The sequence below is a fragment of the Carassius carassius genome, chromosome 26 (assembly GCF_963082965.1).
Source record: "Carassius carassius chromosome 26, fCarCar2.1, whole genome shotgun sequence".
Lineage (NCBI taxonomy): Eukaryota > Metazoa > Chordata > Actinopteri > Cypriniformes > Cyprinidae > Carassius > Carassius carassius.
Genome location: NC_081780.1, coordinates 12,723,317 through 12,748,118, shown reverse-complemented (window position 1 = coordinate 12,748,118; position 24,802 = coordinate 12,723,317). Strand labels below are relative to the sequence as shown.

The window sequence follows — 24,802 nt, the reverse complement described above, 5'->3', positions numbered from 1 at the left end:
ACAGTTAAACATATTTAGCTAGTTTGATGAAGTATCACTCAAATGAGAAAGAATGTGATGGCTATGATGACGACAATGGACATGAGCGGGAAGTTCTAGTACTTAAGGAATTTTTCTTCTAGATACAGATATTTTCAGCTGAAAGCATGTTTTAATCATATACTACAAGCAGTCGCTCTCTCAATAATGCATTCAAACAAATGTAGCCTAATACAGTGCTAATTCATCTATCTGATTTCAAATGAGCAGAAATCTTTACGAAAAGTATCGATCCGTAGATAAAATAACTGACAAAAACGTAGCCTACTGTTATTTTCATCAAGCAAAATTTGAATAGCAAAAAGCAGCAATAATACCTTTTAATGCTGACAACCATGTCATGAGGTAGGAAAAAAATTTGCACACTAGTGTTCCAATAAGCCACTTTAAAACTCTCCTGTTATTTTATTTATTAAATGTTTTAAATGTACGTTGTGAGTGAGTGAGTGACATGACATTCAGCCGAGTATGGTGACCCATTCTCCGAATTCGTGCTCTGCATTTAACCCATCCAAAGTGCTCACTCACAGCAGTGAACACACAAATCGTGAACACACACCCGGAGCAGTGGGCAGCCATTTATGCTGCAGCGCCCATGGAGCAGTTGGGGGTTCGATGCCTCAAGGGCACCTCAGTCATGCTATTGCCGGCCCAAGATTCAAACACACAACCCTAGGGTTAGGAGTTAAACTCTCTAACCACTAGGCCACGACTTCCCCTCTGAATAGATTATGAATAGAACTGTGACATTATCAAACATACTGAAATACTTTACACACGGAGCGAAGGCAGAGCGGTGTTTCTGATCAGAGGAGCGAGGAATGGAGCGGGAAATAGTGAACCCGTGGTGGAGCTAGAGCGGAGTGATTATTAAATGCTCTGGGCACGGAGGGGAAATCATTGAAGCTCCACTCTACTCACATACTCTGATTCTGTCATGTTTTCTCCCTATCTTTCCAAACTGCGACAAATGCGAGTCTCCCTTCCATGCAGAACATGATACATCCATTCAACCAAACACAGTGCACTATTCCATGCATTGCAAACGGTAACTGACAAGGTACGCAATATTGTGTTTATAATCACAGATGAATAACCATTGATTATGAACGCAATAGTGCGTAGCTTGTCAGTGAACAACGGCTCTGTGTAATAAATGGCACTCTATCTGAAAGCATGTGATGGAGATTTACTACTAATCACAGAACCAGCCTTACTGACGAGATGCGCATAACAATCACATGCGATTTCTTTTTTTTAATTTTTATTTTTTATTTTTTTTCATGCAGCCCAAAAAAAAAAAAAAAATCATTTTGACGGCATTAATGAACCTGTGGTGGTTTCTGCGGTTATTAATAAGATTATTATTGACCAAGTTCAGAGGCTGTCATATGTGGATCAACTTACTTTGTGTATTTTCAACAGTTTCAGTATGAAAAATAACTTTTATATTGATTATGTATATTATATTAACGTCTGATATTTCAGATATCATGTTGCACAAAATTATTTGATGCTGAATATTGTGTTAGTTTACTTTAGAATTTGTTACATTATATTAGAATATAATCAATAATAGAAAAATTCATAATACAAATATGATATTAATGTTAATACTGAATAGTGGCACATATCTGAAAGTAGTTCGTGATATAGTAGAGAATAGAGTTCATTGGGGTGTGTTTGTAGTAAAGTGTCTGGGTCAATGTGGTTTTGTTATTGTAATGCCTGTAAGTTTGTCATGGATGATTGTTCAATTATTGTTGTCCTGCATAAGTGTATATCTAAGCCTGTAATGGTCTCATAGTTCTCCCTTTAGGCAGAACAAGAGCTGTGTGAAGTCACATTAACAAGATGGCTGACCCAACATTACACATTACTTTCTGATTCTTGCGGGCATAAACTTCCAACAGCACTATTGACTGCAAAAGGCAAAGCTATCAAGGGTAATTGCCAAAAAAGAAATATCATATGGTCTAAATCATAGCGGTTGTTAATCCAATCCAAATAGTTCTCTGTTCTGAGTGTTAGCGCTGTAGCGTGCACGATAATAATACAAGTATTAATGGCAAACGCATCGGTCTCTTAAAGTGCTAAACAAAGAACACCGGTTTCACACAAATGGGTTTGCAAAAAACATGCTCGCGCTTCTGAAAGTCTTCTCATCATCTGTGTTCCAGCCTGCGCCTATAAATGAGTTCTGCACAACTTAAAAAAGAAAATGGAAATAGCTGCAGCTATGCTGACATTTTTGCTCAATTACACTAATGAGAGCATTAGGAGCGTGTGCATTTGTGGCTCCGCCAGCCAGAAAGAAACTCTGAAATGGAGCTTTTTCACGCCTGAGCAGGGAGCTTCAGAGAAAGCCGTCTTAACTGCAGAGTGCACACTGACAGCAAGATGCTCACTAGGTATGGCCAGAAGAACGGCATTGCCCTTTTTTTTCTCTTTATTGCTTTACTCCAACGCATTCCTGTGCCAGGATATGGCTGGAATTTGGCCGTCCTGTTCTTTTACACCTCTTTAAAGTGATTTAGTTAGCTTCCAGTCCTTTGTGTTCATCCCCACAGGTACATTTGCCTCTGAGGCTTTGTCTCTTCTGCACTTCTAACAGGCTGCTAATGGCTGTGTTTGTCATGATCTAGATGCGTTTGCGTGCATCGTGCCAGCAGAATTGGGAGGTGAGCCATGTGCCAGGGCTGCTCGATTCACCCCTGTCGCATGCCAGCGAGATGCCCAACGTTATCCGAGCATCTTGCGCACACCACTTGCGCTGTCTGCCAGCGTGGCACGCGAAACCTGGCACTAGACGCATCTTGCGCCACGGGCCTGGGGGCTAAGCTCTTGATGTTTATGTTCTGCAGGAGAAGTGTGGGATTTGAGCTAGCACAGGTGTACGGCACGCCAAGTCGGTGTTCTTACAGAGTTTTGCCGACCATCTTAAAATGGAAAATTGTGTAAGCATGACCCCTTTCTAGCATAGTCTATGCATCAAGTGCATCTTTTCCATTTCCCAGAAGCCTCTAGGATTGCTGGCTCAGATTTATGCCTGTATTAATCTACTCTATGTATCTGGCACTCCTGGCATCAGCGCTCCCATCTAGAAACGAAGCCGCTGCCGCTCGCCGTGCTGTCACCTGAGCTGATTTAGCAGGTGCTAACCTCCATCAGCCAGGAAATGTCAGGCTGCCCTGGGCTGAATTTGTGCGCCGCTTCCTTCAGGGCAATGCCTTCTGATTAGTGCATGTGCCTTTCAGCGTATTCTGAAATATGACCCAGTTCGGAGACGTGGCTCGTGTCAGCGTATCTACTAGTTTGCCGCACTTTAATTTAATTAGTATGTCACAGGTGAATGTAAACAAGTTAGTACTGATGTTCATCGTAAGTGGTGCCCCCTGTTGGTAACATTTTTCTTTCCTGAAAGACATTGGGTTTTAAATGCTTTTCACTCGTTTTCATTGACAGGTGCTGTGAGATTTCTCTCTGAACTTTTAGAGTCTGGTAATGCTGATGCAAGGACACATCAGATGTGTCTTTTTTTCCCTGCAGGATTGCCAAAGGAAGCCTATTTTGAGAGCTGTGGGCAAAGAGACAAACATAAACGTCTTGAGCAGACGTTATAGTGTCTGTCGATCACCGGAAGCAAAGTTAGATCACTCGCCGGCCATGTTGGCAACACCCCAGGGAGCTTTTTTCTCTCTAGCTAATGGGTATAAAGCACAGCTGCTATCCACTTAAGAGAGGAAAGCCCAAAATCTCTAACTTTTAAAGCTGTTTGAATAACATCAAATCAACATTATACAAATTTTCTCTCGTATGTAAAAAAAAAAAAAAAACGAAAACGCAGAATGCAGCTAATCTGTGTTTTGACAAACGCTACTTTTTTACAGCTGTATTTCTAGAGGAATTGTACTTTTAGGTGGTACACCAGCTTGTCACTGTGGCATCTTGTAACTTATTTAACTCTAAAAGGTTAATAGTAATACAATAATCGTGATATTACTACTCTAAGGTATTGTATGCATCTTTTGGGGAGTAGATGCAGTGTGATATTTTTTTTTTTTTTTTTTTTTTTTTTTTTATAAACGTCACCATTGGTTGTAGGTAACTTGATGTTGCCATTATGGCAAATATAGTACATCCGTATTGAATTCATACAGACTTAACAGTACATAATTTATTAAGAGTCGAGAGTCGGTACTGTCCATAGTTTTTAAAAAACATTAGTTTTTTTTTTATGACAGCAGCATAAAATGAGTTTAGCTGCTCTCAGCATGTTGGCCTGATAAACACTTTCTTTGTTGTTCACATTCTCCATCTTGCATTGTTCCGTGTGTTTTTACAGTCCTCTCCACCCAAAAAAAACCAAAGTATTTCATTTAGAGAGTCTATTTTCATTTATTTTTATTTTTCAAAAGCATTTATGTGGGTCCATTTAAAAACTAGAGACTGCCTGTGTGCTTAAGACCATCTGAGAATTGTATAAATGCTCTCACTATATCCTGATATATTGGATTTGAATCAATCACCTTGAATACGGCATTTACACTTAAGCAATTATACACCGCATCCTAAATGGTAACAATAAATGAAATACAATTATCATTATAGCTTTTAAAGAACTACAAATCCCATAATGCACCAGCCTGGTTAATATTCCTTCATCCATTACATTCTCAATAACTGATATGTAAAAAAATGTAGGCGAAATTAATTTGGCACACATAGCCTGTTGGTAAAAATATTCAGAGGAATGGTAGTTTTGTTTTTAAAGACACAGATTTCACAGATCGTTCACAGCAACAAATAAACATATGTAAGACCGCATTACAAACGGCCAGCATTTTTACATGCTCCTTTTTTTTTACTTTTCTTATCTTCCTTTTTTTTTTGCCGGTAACCATGAGCTTATGCCACTTTGACATAGTGAATCATAAAGGGTTTGATAACTACTGTCTTGGGCAGCCACATTGTTTAATTTCTCCTTTTTTAAAGTCGCAGGAGCTGTTTGTCAGTCATCAGGGGGAAAATAATTCAAAATGCGCCAAATGGAGTCATTTTGCTGCAGTACTTGCGTTCGACCCAGCATCCTGCATCTGAAGCACATGCCCTCTGGGTCACGTTTTAAACATTTTGAGGACGGAGGGGGCACAATTCTTCCTCAAGCTACTGCCATTTGCATGAAGTTAAAATGGAACAGGCTGGCACCAGCTCCCTCCCAAAACCCATACGACACCAGAGGAATGTGAAACGGCACCAAAGAGATATGCAAATGTGCCATGGAGAGCGGTCTATAAACCTCAGATAGATTTCTACTTTAAACACTCACTAAGGGCTGTGCTGGTGTGTGCGTGCTGACAGTTTTACTACCTGCGTTGTCTACTGAGAAACCTTGTTCTGTGTTTTTGGTCTTCAGGCACACATAATGATTTTATGGTGGTCTTTATGCGAAGTGAGTATTATTTGTCCGAGGAGTCACTTGATTTGCAACTGTGTGAAGATATAGAGCGTCTATGCCTTTGTGTTTTCTTCTTTTAAGTGCTAGTGTGCTTTAGTATGCCAGCTTGGAGTTTAACAAATGGTGAAACAGAATCTGTGCACCAGCCATTTACTGTAGTCAGTGGCATCTGAATTAATGATGGGTGACTTGGTACCCCAGCACTGCTTTTCCAGTGTTTACTTCATGGTTAATTGGACCCTCTTCTCCCCCTTTATGGGCGAGGGTACAAACAGAACAAAACCTAACAAAACGGTGAATAACTGTGCTGTCATTCATTTAGGGGCCTTCGGTTGTCTTCATAAAGCCACTTCTTTTATTTTCGGCCAAAACTGAGGCCCAGACAGAAGTGCAGCCAGTTAACATCTGTTCAGGAACTCTCTTTGGCCCGCCAACGAGAAGGTCAGACAATGACAAACGCTCTATTAGCTTTTGCAAAAGGTCTGTTTTGGCAAATAATGTAAGAATGTGCAAATATTTCCTTACAAACCAAAGCAAACTAAGCAGTATTCATGTACGAGGCAGATTATAAATATACATGGATTGTTAGAAGTGACAACTTGTGTTCCTTAGCTCAACTAGGATGACGTTAGCAATGCCAAGGTCATGAGTTTACTCTCTTAAAGTAGCTAATGTTTTTTTTTTTTTTTTCTTATTCAAAATCAAAAAGAAATGAATATATAATATACGTTTATTGATGATGCGGTTTATAGATTTTGGAGCTGATACTATCATTACAGTTCACTTTCAAAACTTTTGGCACCAGATTCAAGAACTTATTTTATAAACAACATTTTAACCGAATCTATGATTCTCAAATTAATGATTCTTTTAAAACACAAGTATTGTTATTTTTACTTATGCATGATCAGAGTAGTCAAGATTAACTTAATGGCTATTATGAGTTGGTTCTTATAATTTAAAGCATACAGTTTGCGGTTATGTCATGCCTAAGATTTGCAACATTTATACAAACTAATGAATAAAAAAAAATGGTGCAACCATTTTTTTTTTTTTTATTCGTACTATAGTTATACAAAGTGTAGTTATTGGGTTCCATAATAGTTATTGGATCAAATTGCAGTCTCTTAGACTTTAAAAAGTATTTTGGCAAGAATGTTTAAATTATTATAAGGTGCATCATAGAATTTCTTTTTTTCTCAATGTGTCTTTAAAACCACTTAAAATTAATGAAACTAGAATTAAGTTATTTACAGTTCCTGTCTTTAGCCAAGTAGAGATTAGGCCTGATATTAGCCATTTGATCGGCCTTTGCGATGGAGCAGTCTTTCACTTTTAATTACCCTAATAAACAAAATGCATCTCTTATGTATGGGGGACAGAAATAAACTGTTAATGACCCTTTTAAGCACCAGAAATGAATCCAAACAGTAGATGTTCTATACATTAACGGGCACCATAATGGATTCATACCCTCTCTGCGAGGTATAAGCCAGGTTTCTGACTCCATCTGATCCCTCATTTTGGGTTGGTCCATTACTGGCCTAACTACCTACATTCTTTCTGTACTTCATTAATGCCTCCCCTCAAATTTTACCCCTACACTGTTATAGCCCTGTCGTCATAGCCGTAACCTTCCTCTCTTCTGCTCTAGTTGGCACTCTTGCCACATGCTTTCACTCTAAAGATCCCTTTCCTGCTGCATCTTTGCACTTTCTAGTCCTTTGCTTTCTAAATCTCATTCTTATTTGATTCACACGTTTTCTTGTTTACTTATATGCAATATTTCACCAACATTTCTTTTGGCTCGTGATTGTTGAAAACGTTTTCACCGACCTAACCCCCCACTTCTCTTCCATGTCATTTCTTATCAGAAACCTCTCTATTATTCCCACTTGTGTTTGAGCAGATATGTTATTGTAAATGTCCGCCTCATGAGCCACACTGCAGTCTGGTTTGGTGAATGCGGATCGCTTTTTCTCATCAGTGGGCTGAAGAGCATGAAGGGTCCTCAAACCCCTTCGGCAGAATGTGGCCTCTTCCTTTATTCTCTTTCTCTGCTCTTATATCCTGCTTGCTCAAGAATATACAATGCTCCATTAAAACCAGACTGGCAATTATAGCTCTGACGTTCAGCTGCATAAACAGCGCTCACTGACTGTAATTGCAGTTTTTAAAGTTATTGCGGCAACAAAGGCTTTGTTTGTGAAGACACCAGAACAAAGGTTATAAGCTGTAAAATATGTTGTGATAAAATGGTACTCTACCTTAATATATTTGTGTAAAAAAACAACACACACTTTAAAGGCGGCAGTTACTAAAATGTTATGTTTTAATACTTTTCATACCCATAATAACTGTGCAGAAACAATTCAAATGTACTCCTCAACCTACAGTGTTTGGTCAAACAGTGAGAGATGGAAATCAGGAGTATTTGGGGGAAAAATCATAAATACTTGATTTCATTTGGTGCCCCTAGTGGTGCTGAAATTTCTCACTTCACCATTAAGATCTGCTCAAGTGACCATCTGTAGCTCTTAATTTTGCTTTTAATATTTGACATCAGTTGTTGTTTGAATTAAAATGGCTATATAGTGTTATCTTACAGATCTGTAATTAACCACAATTCCCCAAACTACCACTGAATCGAGGTCTGTGCTGCGAACATACACTACACTTTGACAGACAGCCTAAATTACTGATAAAGACTTTGTATACAGAAATACTTCTCCCGTTGACTTTCTTTTTTTAAAGCGCAGATACAAAGAGTGTGAGACTGGTCTTAACTGGGGCGCTGCACAGCCTTAAGCCAGATTCATTTTTGTTTTGTGTGTGTGTGCGTGCTTGCATGTTTGTCTAGGCATACAGTGGGTACTGGGTCTCACTGTGGCCAGATGTCCCAACTTTATGTGAGGGGTGTGTGTCTGTGTGAGCTGGATCAATTATCATGTAATCAGCTTAAATCTCCTAGACAGCCTGTATGAACTCAGCCAATATGCCCTGCAATGCAAACATGTTATATTTTATTACCCTCTAATATACCATGAATTTATGACCTAATTTTTTTCTACTGTTCATTATTTCTTATTCTTGCATTTCAATTAGCCAAGGTAAAAAGCACTTGCTGACACTTAAACAAGCCTTTCTGAACAAGTGAGAGGAACACAATAATGTACATGTCGCAGTCAAACCTTACAAGCCTGTGCGATATGTCATGACGCACCTCTTACGAACATACAGAATCTGCTTGATTTATGAAAACTCACTTCCCGTCCATGTGGTGTCAAAGTCTAATGCATTGGCTTGCAACGTGCAGAGGAAATTGCTGGTAAAAAAAAATCCTGAATTTATCAAGACGATTTTTGTGCGTCATGTTTTATGTACACACATCACTCAGTTATAGTAAAAACCTTGTTAGAAATGGATGCTTCAATCCGAATGTTTTTCAGATTGCTTGACCACTTATTTTTAACCAGACTGTTCTTAAGTGCTAAAAGGGAAGGCAGGCCAGCTTTTTTTTGTGCAGACCTCACCTTTTTAATATATTTTGAAACCTTCTGCAGGCATTAATTGTCCAGACAACAACGTGCAACAACCTCATTATGTTTACCTGACACTAATGGCAGAACTTTGGAAATAATGCAGTGAAATATGTAATTTTTTAACAAGCCATCTCTTGTGATGTAAAATAGCAGATCACCAATAAATTATATGTAAGCTCAGTTAAGCCAATGCAGCACTGAAAAGCATACAAAGTAAAAAGAAAAAGGGAGAAAAGCAGCCTCTGCCCAGCCTTTAGCCTTAAGCGGCACCCAGCACTCCGAGGGTTAAAGCAGAACTGCAGTGAGCTCTACTGCAGTGTCTAAAGCATTTGGCTTATTGCAACAGTACATCAAGAGAGAAAAAAAAAATTAATGGTGTTTTTTTCCTTTTCTTCCAAAAATCCTTTTATTGCATTTGTAACATTTGGCACAGTACAAATTTATAGTGCTTTTACAAGATAAACCTGCAAAGATCAACACTGACCTTTTACTGTTCTGTTTTTTAAAAGAAAGACTTCTCCGTATAAATGTTTTTTTTTTCTTTTTTGTAATTTTCCACTGCATTCTCTGTAGCGTTGTTTAGAAATCACACAGAATGCCCTTTTAAACAAGACTACCCTCATATCTTAAATTCTGTAAAGCGTCTTAAAACAACTCATCTTTTAAATAGGAGTTATAAGTTAAAAAATAATTTCAATTTAAAATGTTTTATATAATCTGCTTTTCTATTACCAGCCCATGGTAGTTTCAGTTTTTCCATATATATTTATTTATAAGCATGTACAACAACAATCAGTCTTTAAGAATTGCACTCTGTACAAAAAAAAAAGTGGTTCCTGTCTTTTTTTTTCTCGTCTTTTGTGCATTCTATTGCATGTTTTAATGCTCATGTGAGGGTGGGCCTATAGGGAGAGAGAGTCATTTTGACTGAGGTTCGGTTTTGTTGTGGGCCAGACTATATCTGAGTCTCTTGTACTTTCTCCTTGGTGTGAGTTTTTTTAACACGGTCATCAGGAGAATCTGTGATAGCACTGGGCAAGGTTCGAGGCAAAGAATTTCCAATGCTGTTGCTATCTGTCCATTTGGCACCATGGCCCGGTGGCTTATAAGTGTTGTATTTGGGTTTCAGGGTGCTGTAGTTGATCTTATGTGGGCTGTTGTCCACGTTTTGAGGACTGTAATCCATTTTGTACTTTTGAGGGCTGAAGTCACAACTGACGTATTCTTTTTTGAGGGAGCTGAACTCTGACTTGAAAGCATTGAAGTCCGGTTTAAAAAGGCTGCTGTCTGTCTTGTAGGGGTTGCAATCAGATTTGAGTTTAGGCATATTGTAGTTTGTTTTGGATTTTGGAACACCGTAGTCTGGTTTGAATGGACTGAAGTCTGGTTTAGGAGTATGAGATTTGTATTCAGGTTTTTGAGAACTATATCCATGTTTGTAGGGGCTCTGCTCATCTTTTTTGTGTATGTAATAATCTGGCAATGACTTGTGTGAACAGTCCGTCAGTTTGTAAGAGATGTGTTCCAAAGTAGGTTGGTGCATATAGTTTGTTTTAGGTTTGTGGGTGTTGTAGTCCAGTTTGTAAATAATGTTATGATCCCTTATCTCTGGTAGAGTCCGTCCCCCCTCCTCTGCCATATTGGCAGCAGATGCCGGTGCTTCCTCTACCTGAATAATCTCCACACTTCTGTCTGCATCCACTGTGCTTCTCTGCTGATGCCGCTTTCGTAGTTTATAAAATACAATTAACATGATTGCTGCTAGCAAGGTTACTGCCACGAAACAACCGATAATGATCTTTGTTGTCTTCATCACCTCATCCAGACTGGTACTGGCTGGGTTGGGAGGTTTTCCTGTCGTCACTTTTGAGCCAGGTACAACAGATGGGCGATTTCGTGGAGTGTCGGTACTCTGGAGCAGGACTGTCGGCGTAGAGATGAAAACTGGCTGAAAGACTGATGGCGAGGCCGTGGTAGTGGTGCTATCACCTGCTGTAGTCGTGGTGGTTTTAGGCTTGGGCATTTCATTTCCGGGGCTCAGCACCTCCACTGTGACTGTGGTTAAGTAGCTGAGGTTGGACGTGTTGAGCTCAGCAGCACTTACGTTTAGATAGGCCGAAGCATTGGAATTTCCAGCCGCGTTGGACACCATGCAGGTATACATGCCCGTGTCACCTGCTAGCACGTTCGAAAAGTTCAGAGTCCCGTCATTCAGCACTGTTATCCGTGGGTGGCTTGATGCGTGAGTTAGAACTGTCCCGTTCGGTAGGAGCCATCGCACAGCAGACATGGCTGCTGTTCGACATCGCAGTTCTGCCACACGTTCACCAGAAATATTCAGGTCTCTTGGAGCATCTGAGATAAAAGGAGCGGAGCACTGCATTGCCCCTGTATCACCTCGGTCCAGCTCAACCAACTGGCGGCCTCTCATGTGTGCAGGGGAGTGACAACGGCCACAGCATGTAGAGTTCGTCGGTATGTACTCGCGTAGCCAACGTGCTAGCCAAAGTGAGTCGCAGCCACAGTTCCAGGGATTGTGGTGGAGGTGAATTTCCACCAGGAATTTCAGTGGTGTAAAGAGGTCATGGGGCAGTGAGCTTAGATTGTTATGGGCCAAATTCAGCTCCACCAAAGAGGCAAGGTCATCAAATGCATTTCGCTCAATTAGCCCTATTTGAGAGTTCATGATCCATAATTTTTTGAGTGAAGATAGTCCTCTGAATGAACCTGGTTTAATCTCAGGAAAGAGATTCTCAGAGATTTCTAGATCCTCGAGCCCAACCAGAGGCGTCAGGTTGGGCATCTCCCCTCTAATATTGCACATCCCCAGATTGAGGTACTTGAGGTTGACTAGACCTTCAAAGGCCCCATCTGAGATGTACTCCAGTTTCTTCAGTTCACCCAGGTCCAATCTCATTAGGGATGGCACTCGGTTAAATGCATATGATGGGATGCTTTCAATGGGGTTATTTCTCAGCCACAGCTCTCGCAGCTTGGACAGATACTCAAATGCCCCACTTGGCACCACTGTCAACCGGTTATCAAATAGTTCCAGTGTATTGAGATTAGTCAGTCCACTGAAGGCACCCACTTCAATCTGTCTAATTGCATTGCGGCCCAGCTGCAGTACCTCCAGGTGATGGAGATTGCGGAAAGAGTCGGCCTGCACAGCCTCGATGGCATTCTCCATCAGGTTTAGGTGTCGGGTGTTGCTGGGTATACCTGGTGGTACACGAGTGAGCCCACGCCTGGTGCACACCACCTTGCTGAGCTGGTTGTTGCAGGAGCAATCAGTCGGGCAGCCCTGGGGCCCTGCCGCGGCCGCCACCTCCATGCACGGTTGAACCATGAGGAACAGGACACAGAGCAGGGCGGCTTTCCTGGCTCGATGCACAGCTACCCGCCCCAGGAGACTCATGATGTGGCACATTCATAATTCAGCATCGTCTGGGGGGTGGGGTTGTGGGGTGATGATGGTGGTTGGGGAGAGGGGGGTAGTAAGTGGGGGGAAGGGGTGGGGTTCACCTCTGACTAATGAAGCCCTACCCTGGGTTAAACAACACTCTAGATTGTTTTTCCATTTACTGAACTGGAGGCTAAACGTTCAGTGACAAGTACTTGAGTAAAAATGGAGAACTGAAAACCCAAGGAATAATGAATCAAATAAAATGAGGGGATATATTTTATGTATAAAAAAGGGTTTGGAAAGGCTCAACACCTACCTCAAAGGTTTTACACGTCCAATTTTTGCAATCACAAAATAGATTTTTTCCCTCAAATTCCTATATTCCCATGACAAGCAACATCTTCTCTTTTTTCATTTGTCAGAAAACAAGAGATGAATGCCAAAATGGCCCCTAATAAATCCACAGAGGAGCATCCGAGGAGACGTTTAGCAGCTCTGCAGGGCTTCAGAGCTTCAGGCAAAAGTACCACTCCAGTTTGGCTCCTATAGAAGCGCTCGCTCTCAAACTATCCACAGATGCTTGTCCTTGGATACCTCCACTTGATGCTGCTACTAAATGCCTGTGTCTTCATAGAGGACTGCTCACACATGCTAAACCAGAGTAGGGGGAGGAAAAAAAGGGAGGGGAAGTTAGAGTGGGGAAAGAGAAAGGAATAAGAATGACAAATCCAGTCTATTCAAATGTTCTCCTATTCTTCTGTTTAAAGAGTAATAAAAGTGCCCCTCCAATGTTTCCACTCACTTTACTTTGTCCGTCTCCCTCTCTCTCAGTATGTTTTGTCTGCTCGATTTGTCAGCACCTTGTCCACCTGAAAAGACTGACACTGCGGTCATTAGCGCATTTCTTTTAAGTGGCTCCGTGTTCTTTCTCCGTGCACTCACGCTTGCATGCTGCGAAGGCTGCAGGGTTCTTTCTACATGCTTCCTGATAATCCTTAAATTTTTCTGTAAGAAGTTGATGACGAGTCCAGGGAAGGTATAAAGGGGGGTACCAGTGCAGAGGCAGCTCCGTAAGAAGGCTCGTTCACTGTAGAGTGATCGCTCTCTCTCTGCCTCGTTCTCCTTCGCTCTCTCCCGCTTTCGAGCGTGCGCTCTCTCTCCCTGGAATGAGAGAAAAAAGAGAGAGCGTTTCTCCCCCCTGTCTGTGACGTTGTGTTGATCAGAGAAGTAACCGTATAGCGCTGCAGTGCCCTGAGCTCAGTGCAGAGTTAGTGCTCTCACCCTTGTCAGCTGCACAGCTGTCCTGCTCGAGCTGGTGGACGAGCGCTAAGGCTAGGGAAAAGGGGCTCCCCATGCCAACATCTTCCCTTGCTCCCTCCTTTCTGTCCTTTTTATTTTGAACCTCACTGGCCCTTGGTTAGAACACCTTCCTCCCTCTGTGCTCCGATGTTTTTTTGCTATGTTCCGTGGTGCAGTAACAGGCACCCGGGATGCAGGCTTACATGCCTGCTCTTCTTTTTGTCCTTCAGTGGAAACGTGAATGTACTGCTGACGCATCACACTCCAAGCAGTGCATTGGTTTGATGCATTGGTTTTAGTACGTCTGTGTCCGCCCCCTCTTCTCTTTCTCTCTCTCTCTCTCTCTCTCTCTCTCTCTCTCTCTCTCTCTCTCTCTCTCTCTCTCTCGCTCTCTTCTTACCGCTCATGTGTGCTCTCTTTCCCTCTCCCGCTCATGTGCTCTCTCTTTCTCTCTCTCTCCTCTCCCCTCTCCCGCTCATGTGCTCTCTCTCTCTCTCTCTCTTTCTCTCTCACATTTCTCTCTGTCTTTTCCCCTCTCTCTTCAAGGTTCTGGTATTTTGTAGATCTGTTTAGTGTTCTGCAAGTGAACCGCTGCGATTTGCACCCGTTTGCTTCTTTCTCTCAGATAAACACTGTCCGATTGATGAATGATTTTTCTTTGTCCTCCACATTCCCAGCTGGGACCCCCCTACCCTCGAGTTGATGTGATGAGGTGGAGTGATTTGTGTGGTCTAACACAACACTTAGTCAGTGAGACTTCTGTTGACTGAACCTCGTGTGAGCGCATGCCAATGCTGTTTGACCGGTGTGCTTAGTCCTCAGGGAATCATGGGAGGAGTACTGGACAGCTCAGCGTGTGTGCTGCCAAAGGCTGTTGCTCTCTTTAGATGGATTAAGCCGCCTCTGGATGCGGTAGAGGGAGTCTCTGGACTGTGGAAAGCTGGGCCTGTGGTGTGGGGACACTTTCTCTCCCCCCCCCCCCCCCCCCCCCCTGTCATGCAGTGGAAGCTAAGATGGTCCCTGTTCGAAGAGAATAGGGCTCACCATTTTAAACCATTTCCTATACAAACAGAGCTGCTAAGCAGTGCTCTTTTAAAGTATGCAGCTGTAATCACTCTCTCAAACCTTGGGCGTGTTGGCTTTCGACCAGTGTTAGCCAGCAGGTGAAAGGTACTTTTAAAGAGGTGCTTGCATCTCACACTTGTAACAGCAGATGTAGAATTGAATTGAACAGCAGTGCTAAACAACACAGTACCCTGGGCAACTGATGGCTGGCATTTTGACACACCACGGTGTATGTGTGACAGTGAGAGTGTGATTGTGAATGTCTTTGTGAATGAGACTCATAGCTTGTGGTAGCGAAATAGGACACATTGAGGGATTTGTGACCCAGTTGCATAAAATGTCCTCACGTTTCTGTAGACATTATTTAAATGCATATATACATGTGACCCTTGGGCTAACCCTCTAGTGAATTATGACCTATGTGTGCTTGAGTGTGTAATGTATATTTATTTTGTGTCCATGGACTACAAACCTCTGAGTGTGTCACTGCGGGTGGCCATTGGCAGGCCTCCACCATCAGGTGGGCCATTCCACTCTCTCGCTGTGACGCTGACCCAGAACACCACGCGTGTAGTGGGGACACCCAACCCCCACCCCTTCAAACCCCAGGCTTTCTGGAATGATCTTATGCTGGCAGAGAGGGCCCAGCTTGTCAGCTTAACCTGCCTTAGGCTGAAGGACACAGGGAGAGGTCTGCTCTGTATCGGCACCAGCGACCCAGTTTGGCGGGTTGGATCTTGTCAGTAAGTGGGCAAGCAAGGGCAGGATGGCTGCCTCAGGGCTTGCCATTCTATCTGGGATATAGGGTCTGCTGCATGTAGGTCAGCCTGCTTCCCTAGTCCAATTCACTGGAGACGACCAATACCATCCCAGAGATATTAGCACTTACTGTACAGTATTCTTTCAGAGCATATGTACAGAAATTGGGAAATGTGGCAATTTTTGTTAATTTATTTGTAACCCACGATTTAAAAATAAAGCTGTACAGAAAAATATGACCTGATTTCATTGGTTGATTTCCATAAATCAGGCAGCGCCCTAGAGACACACTTGAATGTAACACACATGTAACATACATGACACACATGTGCAGTTTAAGCAACCAGTAATATTGCACCTGATTTGTTTGTAGATAAATGGATGGATGGATGGATAGATAGATAGATATAGATATCCATAGTAAGTGGACACACTGTCTGAAACACATGCTCTATCCACCTTTGTTGACCAAACCTTTAGATTTTTTTCATTATTTCTCTCATGCTCTGAATCAATCAGCCTAAGGCAGGTGGAAATGCTGTCATTTCAGCTAACACTTGTGACCTTGAGTGAGGAGGGGTGACCAGACACTTACTTTCAATTCCATTTCAATTTCCAGGAATTAATTCTAAAAGAGATTACAGCCGCCACAGTAACCTGAGCTCTCTGTGCCATATCGTTCACATATTTTCCAACTGTGAACAGCTGCTAGAAAACACATGCAGCAAGTTTTAGAGGTTTAGGTATCATTTAACTGTTATCTTGTCTTCCCGTTTCATCTGCTCTCATCATTTCATATGTTCTTGTTTTCTGCTCTCTGCTCCATGCCTCTATTTCCTTTCCACAATCCCCCCATTCTATTTTAACCATCTGTAATATAATATTTGAGGGACATTGGCTGGTTAATGATATTTGTCTTGATTGTTCTTCCTGTGATGGAGTGGCTGAGCTCAAGACAATCCACTCTGAAGGGATGGAGAGAGTGTCTTCCCTTCTGCCTTTTGCTCCAGGACTCTTGTAATGGTTATTGTTTGGAAACTAATGACCTTGATTAGACCTCTCTGTCTATTAGACTGTTCCAACCCAGATTAAAAGAGTATGCCGTTATTTTAAAGGTATAGTTCACACAAAAAGCAAATCTAGTCATGTACTCACTTTGTTGTTTTTCCAAACCTATATGACTTTATTCCGAAGAGTACAAAATGATCAATTTGAAGGCATTTTGAAGGTTGACTGAAGTATTCAAACTTTGAAAAAAGAGGCAATAGCTCCACAAAAAAAATGGTCCCTATGACTTTTTTTGGTCCAATGGTCCATATGACAGCTACTGATCTTCTGGAAAACATGCAACAACGTTGTGTAAGAAACACAGCTCTCCTTTTTGCACGTATATTTGAAAATAGAATAATAGCCCATAAATTACTCACCCTCAAATCCTCCTAGGTGTATATGACTTTCTTCTTTCAGACAAATCCACTAAAAGTTGCAATAAAAATTGTCTTCGATCTTTCAAGCTGTTTAACCCTCTGGAGTCTAAGGGTATTTTTGGGGCCTGGAGAAGTTTTGTCATGCCCTGACATTTGTGCTTTTTTCAGTTGCGTTTATAAACCTCTAAATGGCTAAAGTCTAATCTCACTGTAATCAGCACAAACTGGGCTATAATATGTGAGCAGCATGTATGTACATGATTGTGTTTTTGAGAAAAAAAAATTATGCGTGGTCCTAAAAATGTTAAATCACTTGAATAAGGCCATAAAACACATACAGAACATTGGTTCCCCAGACTTTTGAGAACTGGAGCTTGTAGCCTAGATTTTTTCTTTCCAAGTTGTTTAAATCATCTTGTTCACTCACTCACAGAAAACAATATATTGATTTAAATTTTCTAAGACACTCTTTGTTTGTAAAAGTCATATGCGAGTAGGCGTCAACTATCATGAATATCATTGTGATTTACACCTGAGAAGACAAAGGCCCGCATAATGAGCTTCTCAGTCAGGTTTGTGGGAAGAGTTACAAGGGAGAACGTGAGGACAAAATAAATGTATATAATTTTGTTTGTAGTTTATTTAGAATATATTTATCTCACAACATAATTTAATATTCACTTGCGAGTGCAGTTAAACAGTTTATTAGGAACAATCAAAGATGACTTTCAAAGCTGAGTTTTTTTTGCATCATTACTCCAGTCACACAATCCTTCAGAAATCCTTTTAACAATCTGATTTTCAAAAAAAAATCCTTTATTATCATTATTATTATTATTATTATTATTATTAAGGTTGAAAAGAGCTGAGAATATTTTTTCAGGTTTTTTGGGGGAACAATTGAAAGAACAGCATTGGTACATTTATATTTACATCAAGCTTTTGAATGGTATAGTAGTGTATATTGTTATTTAAACTTCATAATATTTCACTTGATTATACATTTAGTATAGGAATTATTAGGAATTATAGTTTGGAAAAAGTTTAACTGGTAAAATGTTTACACGTTATGTGAAAACTGGTACAAGTATATAAATAAAAAGAGACTTGTTTATGATCTCTGCTGAATAAAGCGCTTTATTCTGTTGTTCCGAGGAAATCTCAAATCCTGAGGTAATGCACATCACATATTTTTGGGGTGAATTATGTCTTATTCCTCATCGTGAAGCAAACAGTAAAATAAAAAAAACTTTAACAGTCTCGTTGCTTTGTTTTCTGTTGTATGGGCGTATTCAAGCCTTGGCTTCAGTGAAACATAATCTGAATAGGGCGTTCAGCGCGGGGGTGTGGTCGCATTAGAGATAATGAAGGGAGATGTGAAAAATCATCGCATTGTTTTCATATGGATTACTCAATCACAGAATATTTGTTTTCTGCAGCACTCGTTTAGTTTAAAAGTAGACATGTCAAGCTTTCTATAGATATCTCATGTCTCTTCGTTGAGTATTCACAGAGTTACAGTTCACTTTAATGACACGTGTCTAAATGAAGATCACCGCAGACAAAGGCTGCAGACAGCACACCTTGTTTGCCATCTTTATTTGATAAATGCACAAAGTTTTATGTCTGTATACAAAAAAAGTAGACCCTTTACAGATTCAATTGATGTATTGCTCTTATCTGTACGTGTAATTTAAGTTCTTTTTCGGGGTTATGAGGAGAAAATGCCTCATAACGCGTATACGCGTTAATTGACTCCCAAGGGTTAATGGCACTCAGCCGGTTTTGCAGTGCATCAGTCCAAAAGAAGTGAAATAAGGTCCCACCCTTAATAAAAATTCTCACACAGCTCTGGGGGGTGAACAAAGTCCTCTTTTAGCTAATTGTTGCATTTTTGTAAGAAAAATAGCCATATTTAAAACACGATAATCAATTTAATCCAAATTTCGCTCACTGTTGTATAAGGAAGCAGATCCAGTCAGATGACGCATGAGGTCGGCGCTTTTTATTTAACGTCTGGATACGTTTGAAAGAAGAAAGGCATATACACCTAGGATGACTTGAGTGAGTAATTTATGGGCTAATTTTCTTTTTTGTGTGAACTAACCCTTTAATGAGATCTACAGAGTGGAGTTAAATTTTTTTTTGTTCTCTGGTGGTTTTGAGGCCTGATATAGAGTATTCATTAGCAGAGGATGAGAAACCAGAGTCCTTATTTAACTGCATTTTAAATGGCTTTTTTTATCGTAACGTACAGTCGTTGCCAAAAGTTTTGAGAATTACATAAATATTAGTTTTTTAAAAAGTTTGCTGCTAAACTGCTTTTAGATCTTTGTTTCAGTTGTTTCTGTGATGTACTGAAATATAATTACAAGCACTTCATACGTTTCAAAGGCTTTTATCGACAATTACATGACATTTATGCAAAGAGTCAGTATTTGCAGTGTTGGCCCTTCTTTTTCAGGACCTCTGCAATTCGCCTGGGCATGCTCTCAATCAACTTCTGGGCCAAATCCTGACTGATAGCAACCTATTCTTCCATAATCACTTCTTGGAGTTTGTCAGAATTTGTGGGTTTTTGTTTGTCCACCCGCCTTTTGAGGATTGACCACAAGTTCTCAATGCGATTAAGATCTGGGGAGTTTCCAGGTCATGGACCCAAAATTTCAACATTCTGATCCCAGAGCCACTTATCACTTTTGCCTTATGGCACGGTGCTCCATCGTGCTGGAAAATGCATTGTTCTTCACCAAACTGTTGTTGGATTGTTGGAAGAAGTTGCTGTTGGAGGGTGTTTTGGTACCATTCTTTATTCATGGCTGTGTTTGTGGCCAGAATTGTGAATGAGCCCACTGCCTTGGATGAGAAGCAACCCCACGCATGAATGGTGTCAGGATGCTTTACTGTTGGCATGACACAGGACTGATGGTAGTGCTCACCTTTTCTTCTCCGGACAAGCCTTTTTCAGATGCCCCAAACAATCGGAAAGGGGCTTCATCGGAGTATATGACTTTGCCCCAGTCCTCAGCAGTCCATTCACTATACTTTCTGCAGAAGATCATTCTGTCCCTGATGTTTTTTTTTTGGAGAGAAGTGGCTTCTTTGCTGCCCTTCTTGACACCAGGCCATCTTCCAAAAGTCTTCGCCTCACTGTGCGTGCAGATGCGCTCACACCTGCCTGCTGCCATTCCTGAGCAAGCTCTGCACTGGTGGCACTCCGATCCCGCAGCTGAATCCTCTTTAGGAGACGATCCTGGCGCTTGCTGGACTTTCTTGGACGCCCTGAAGCCGCCTTTACAAGAATTGAACCTCTTTCCTTGAAGTTCTTGATGATCCTAAATTGTTGATTTAGGTGCAATCTTAGTAGCCACAATATCCTTGCCTGTGAAGCCATTTTTATGCAACGCAATGATGGCTGCACGCGTTTCTTTGCAGGTCACCATGGTTAACAATGGAAGAACAATGAATTCAATTATCACCCTCCTTTTAACATGTCAAGTCTACCATTCTAACCCAATCAGCCTGACATAATGATCTCCAGCCTTGTGCTCGTCAACATTCTCACCTGAGTTAACAAGACGATTACTGAAATGATCTCAGCAGGTCCTTTAATGACAGCAATGAAATGCAGTGGAAAGGTTTTTTTGGGATTAAGTTAATTTCCATGGCAAAGAAGGACTATGCAATTCATCTGATCACTCTTCAAAACATTCTGGTGTATATGCAAATTGCTATTATAAAAACTTAAGCAGCAACTTTTCCAATTTCCAATATTTATACAATTCTCAAAACTTTTGGCCACGACTGTACCCACTGAAATGGAGCATTCACTCAAGGGTAAAACGATGTCATTATTGAGTGCCAAACTGTTTTTTTGCTCAAACAATATGCAGCGTAGATAAAGAACATTTTAAGGGCACTTGCATACTAGACTGAATGACTGATTGATGGGCAAAATGCGGTTTGAAGACTGGACTGGAAATTAAGCAGGACATTTTCACTGAATAACATATTAGCTACTACTAACAAAAAAATATTTTCTTAACTTTTTTCACATACTTTTATGTACCATTCCATCCTCAATTCCGTGGGTTTGTGGTAGCAAACTGTAGTGTGTGGGCACACTTAGGTGGCTGTGCTTTTCATTTTTAAAGTCGTAACCAACTTAGTGAGCATATGGTACAGAACCATAACAACCTTTCAATTGTGTGATTTAAAGGACTTGTTTATTTGCTCCATAGTTTGGTTGTACAAACGGTATGACAATGTTCAGAGCTGAGCCTTTTCAGGAATGTTAAAATATCATTATAAGTAATTCTCAAATAGGGCAGGACTTAGCAGCAATATGATTGACCTGGCTTGCTTAGCATTCTAGAACACTCAGTGTTCATTTCCATTTGAACGGTCATGCCACCCAGCATCTGTAAAAGCCTCTTTCTGAGTCTGTGTGGGACTATGTGAATAAATGGCTGTGTTTTACTGAAGGGCTTTGAACCTCTGTCTAAACAGCTAGAGGACGGAGCAAGGGCTTCTTTCTGCCCCTGCAATCTCACAATCAGGCAATCCCATCCATCCATCTCACAATTTGAATCCCGTTGTGCAAATAAATCCCATCCAGTCAGACTTCCAGTGGGTCTCTAGAAACACCCAAGCGAGACTGGTGTTCTTGCTGCAAAATTACTTCAAGATTTTTTTTTAATTAATAAATATTATTGTATTTCATGATGTTATTTTATATTGCATATTTATCTGGACAGCATACGATGAATGTTTTTTTTTTGTATATGTTAAGTTATATATGGTTACTTTTGTTAAACATTTAATTACAATAAATATTCACTTACATAGTTCTTTTAATCACATCGGCTGAAAAAAAAACTGTGGTAAGCAGTGCAATACCTTTACTGGTAATACATGCGGTTTCATAATTTTTAACTCCATTCTAACAACCTCATCTATGGTAGCCAGCTAGATAGCGTTACCTTGGTGACTAGTTTAAATGAGCAGAATTCACAACAGTGTTTGACACTGAAAACATTCAGCCAAATGTTTGCAAGGAAAAACAGAATTGAGTCTCAATACATTCCTGACTTGATTGGGCGCAAGATAAATTTGCAGATTTATTGGTTACAGAAGTTTATTTCTTTTGCATTTAATTGCCTTTAAATCACTGGCATCTGATCAAGTTTATCAAATCAGTCCTGTGTGCTTAAGTCCAAATCTCACTTTTTATGCCAAATGTCCAGTATTATCCTCACATTATCATGCACAATACATACAGATTGCAGTTATTTTTCACTCTCATTCCTCATCTTCCAAAAAATACTCATATGAGGTCACTAAAAGGCCATCTATGGTGGCATCAGATTTCAACCATGACTACTGCTAGAAGCTCAGAGGCTCTTAGGAATGAGATTTTGGTGTAATATTTCACAGGGGCTTTATATTGGGGTACATAATGGAGCCTAATATATTCCAATGGCACCATTAAGCTGTAGAGTTACAGGAAGATTGAGGTCTGTTAGATTTAAATGAACTATATGCCCACAGCCTTTTCTAGACTTGAAGGGGAGAGAGAAAGGTGCACAAGCCTACAGGCAGAGGTAATAAGTAGGGTTGGGAATTGTTAGAAATTTTCCGGTTCCGATTCCGGTTCCACCTAATGGTTCAGGTTCTAATTCCGGTTCCATTAAAATCATTAAACAATTAAGAAATAGTGGTAAGGAAAAATGCACAATACTCAACTACTCAATGCTCAATACTGTTTATTACTTACTGTCAACTTAATTTAAAGGTTGGCAATGTCAAAATGCAACATATATTACAGTGTACAGATCTTCATAAGTAGGGTGGGGTATTTTTTGAAATTTTCTGGTTCGGCTTCTGGTTTCATTTAAATGAACTATGTTTTTTACTATTTTATCTTCACTGAATGTAGTGTTGCTGGAAGGAAGTAAGTAATGCTGAGTAATGCTAGTCCATCAATCAGTGATTAATGAAATATAAACGGTTAAACGTATACACACTCTCCATAAAGTCCCTATTTTACAAATAATAATGCAGTCAGGATATGGTGTGACGCAATGAGTGGTTTCCACATTTTTAAACATTTAAAATGCATTAAAATAAATATTTTCTATCACTTTGCTTATCACTCTTGAAATGACCTGTACACTAAATAATCTAACCCTCATACTTGCATAACAATAGCAGTCTATTTATTTAGTGGTCCAAGTTGAAGCCAGTATGTATATTAATGACAATATGGGACAAATATAATGTCATTTAGTGGCGGCAGGTGCAGCGCGCTGCTGTTAGATGTACAGTTAGACAAAACGATGTGCACAGTTATCAAAGGCGCGAGTGCACATACAGTCGTGAGAAACAATGTGTTTGGCAATTAAAGACGGGACAACGCAACGAGTCTGTGGATGCGCGTCATTGGAATCAATGTGCTCAGTAATTAAAGAGGCAGGGAGGCGTGTCTGTTATTCGGTTCGTGACATCCTTTACGGCAGCGGTTCTCAATTCAAGTCCTCGCGCCCCACTGCTCTGCATATTTTGCACGTTTCTCTTTAACACACCTGATTCAGATAATCAGCTCGTTAGAAATGAACTCCGTGCATGAACTGTGTTCCAATTGTTCATTGCTCCCTACTTTCTGAGCAGGGGAAATCTGTTGAAGTTTACCTCACATCGAAACATTCATTCACTGATTTGTGCTGTGCAGCGTCTTTAAACATGGACAACTGTGACATCATATACCTCTGTAAATCAATACAATTTAAATTCCCGTCTTGCACACTTCAATGCACTTTGATTAGAACATATAGCTACGTTCGCTTCGAACTGGAATCATGGCTGAATATCCTGTGATGTCCACTTTGCAGGGCACTTATGTTCGAATGGAACAAATGTCTGAAGCGCCAAGAGAAACGTTCAAAATGTGCAGAGCAGTGCGGCGCGAGGACTGCAATTGAGAACCGCTGCTTTACGGGAAACACCGAATATTCAGAACACCGGCGCAAAGCTGCTCGGAGCGCTTGGTCACGTGTTGCACCAGAACCGTTTTCGGAACAGAAACTTAGAAATTGCTCACGGTTCCGGTTCTTTTCAAAGAACAAAACCGGTTCTGAATAAGAACCGGTTTTCGGTTCCCATCCCTAGTAATAAGAGTCTGGTAATCTAATGCATAGAAAATCATATCCGCTCAAAAGAGGCAAATCAAGGTGAGTTTTTACAGTGTTGGGAAATATGGATACTCTATAGAAAGACTCCCTCTGTCATGCTAGCTTTGAGCTTATATCCCGCAGTCAACATTTCCTTCACACTTAGTGGCGCCCCTCATATTAGCATTTGAATTTCTGATGTATATAGACGGATGTCTGCCTAGAATGTGAAGTGTAAATTAAATTTTTACCTTGAGTGTCCATTTTTGTGTCACTCAAGGTAAGTGTCATAATCTTGTGTGCAACAATACAGAAATATGCTGATGTCTATCCAGTGCAGTTTCGAACACCGCTGCACCATCGCTAAAGTGGGGGGCCAGTGGGTTGTGGAGAAAGCTAAAGGGGTCCTGGGGAATATGATGGAAAGCTCTAGAATAAATCCCCTTTAACTGTGGGTTGTGACCTTTCTTAAATGTGTTTTGTGTTGCCGTTCAGTATGGGATTTCCCTGAGGTGACTGCCCGCTGTCAAAGCCCAGCTCAATAAAACAGCAGCCACTTCTCGCTCTTGCTATAGTTGAGCCGTGTTCTCAAAACCTTCCAACAATGAGGACGCAGAGAGTGAGCGATTGATGACATG

The 24,802-nt window shown here is 40.7% G+C and overlaps 1 protein-coding gene across 1 annotated transcript; it reads right to left on the bottom strand.

The window, feature by feature from the left end:
* Positions 1 to 9,745: 9,745 nt before the first annotated feature.
* Positions 9,746 to 14,054, bottom strand: LOC132105844 (leucine-rich repeat-containing protein 4-like). Its single transcript, XM_059511284.1, has 2 exons — positions 13,248 to 14,054; positions 9,746 to 13,096 (listed from the first exon to the last, which is right to left on the bottom strand). The coding sequence occupies exon 2, from the start codon at positions 12,467 to 12,469 to the stop codon at positions 9,995 to 9,997; it is 2,475 nt and encodes an 824-aa protein (XP_059367267.1). The 5' UTR covers positions 12,470 to 13,096; positions 13,248 to 14,054; the 3' UTR covers positions 9,746 to 9,994.
* Positions 14,055 to 24,802: the final 10,748 nt, after the last annotated feature.

Excerpts from the sequence above, each read along its gene's own strand:
- LOC132105844 (XM_059511284.1), bottom strand. The coding sequence starts at position 12,469 with ATGTGCCACATCATGAGTCTCCTGGGGCGGGTAGCTGTGCATCGAGCC.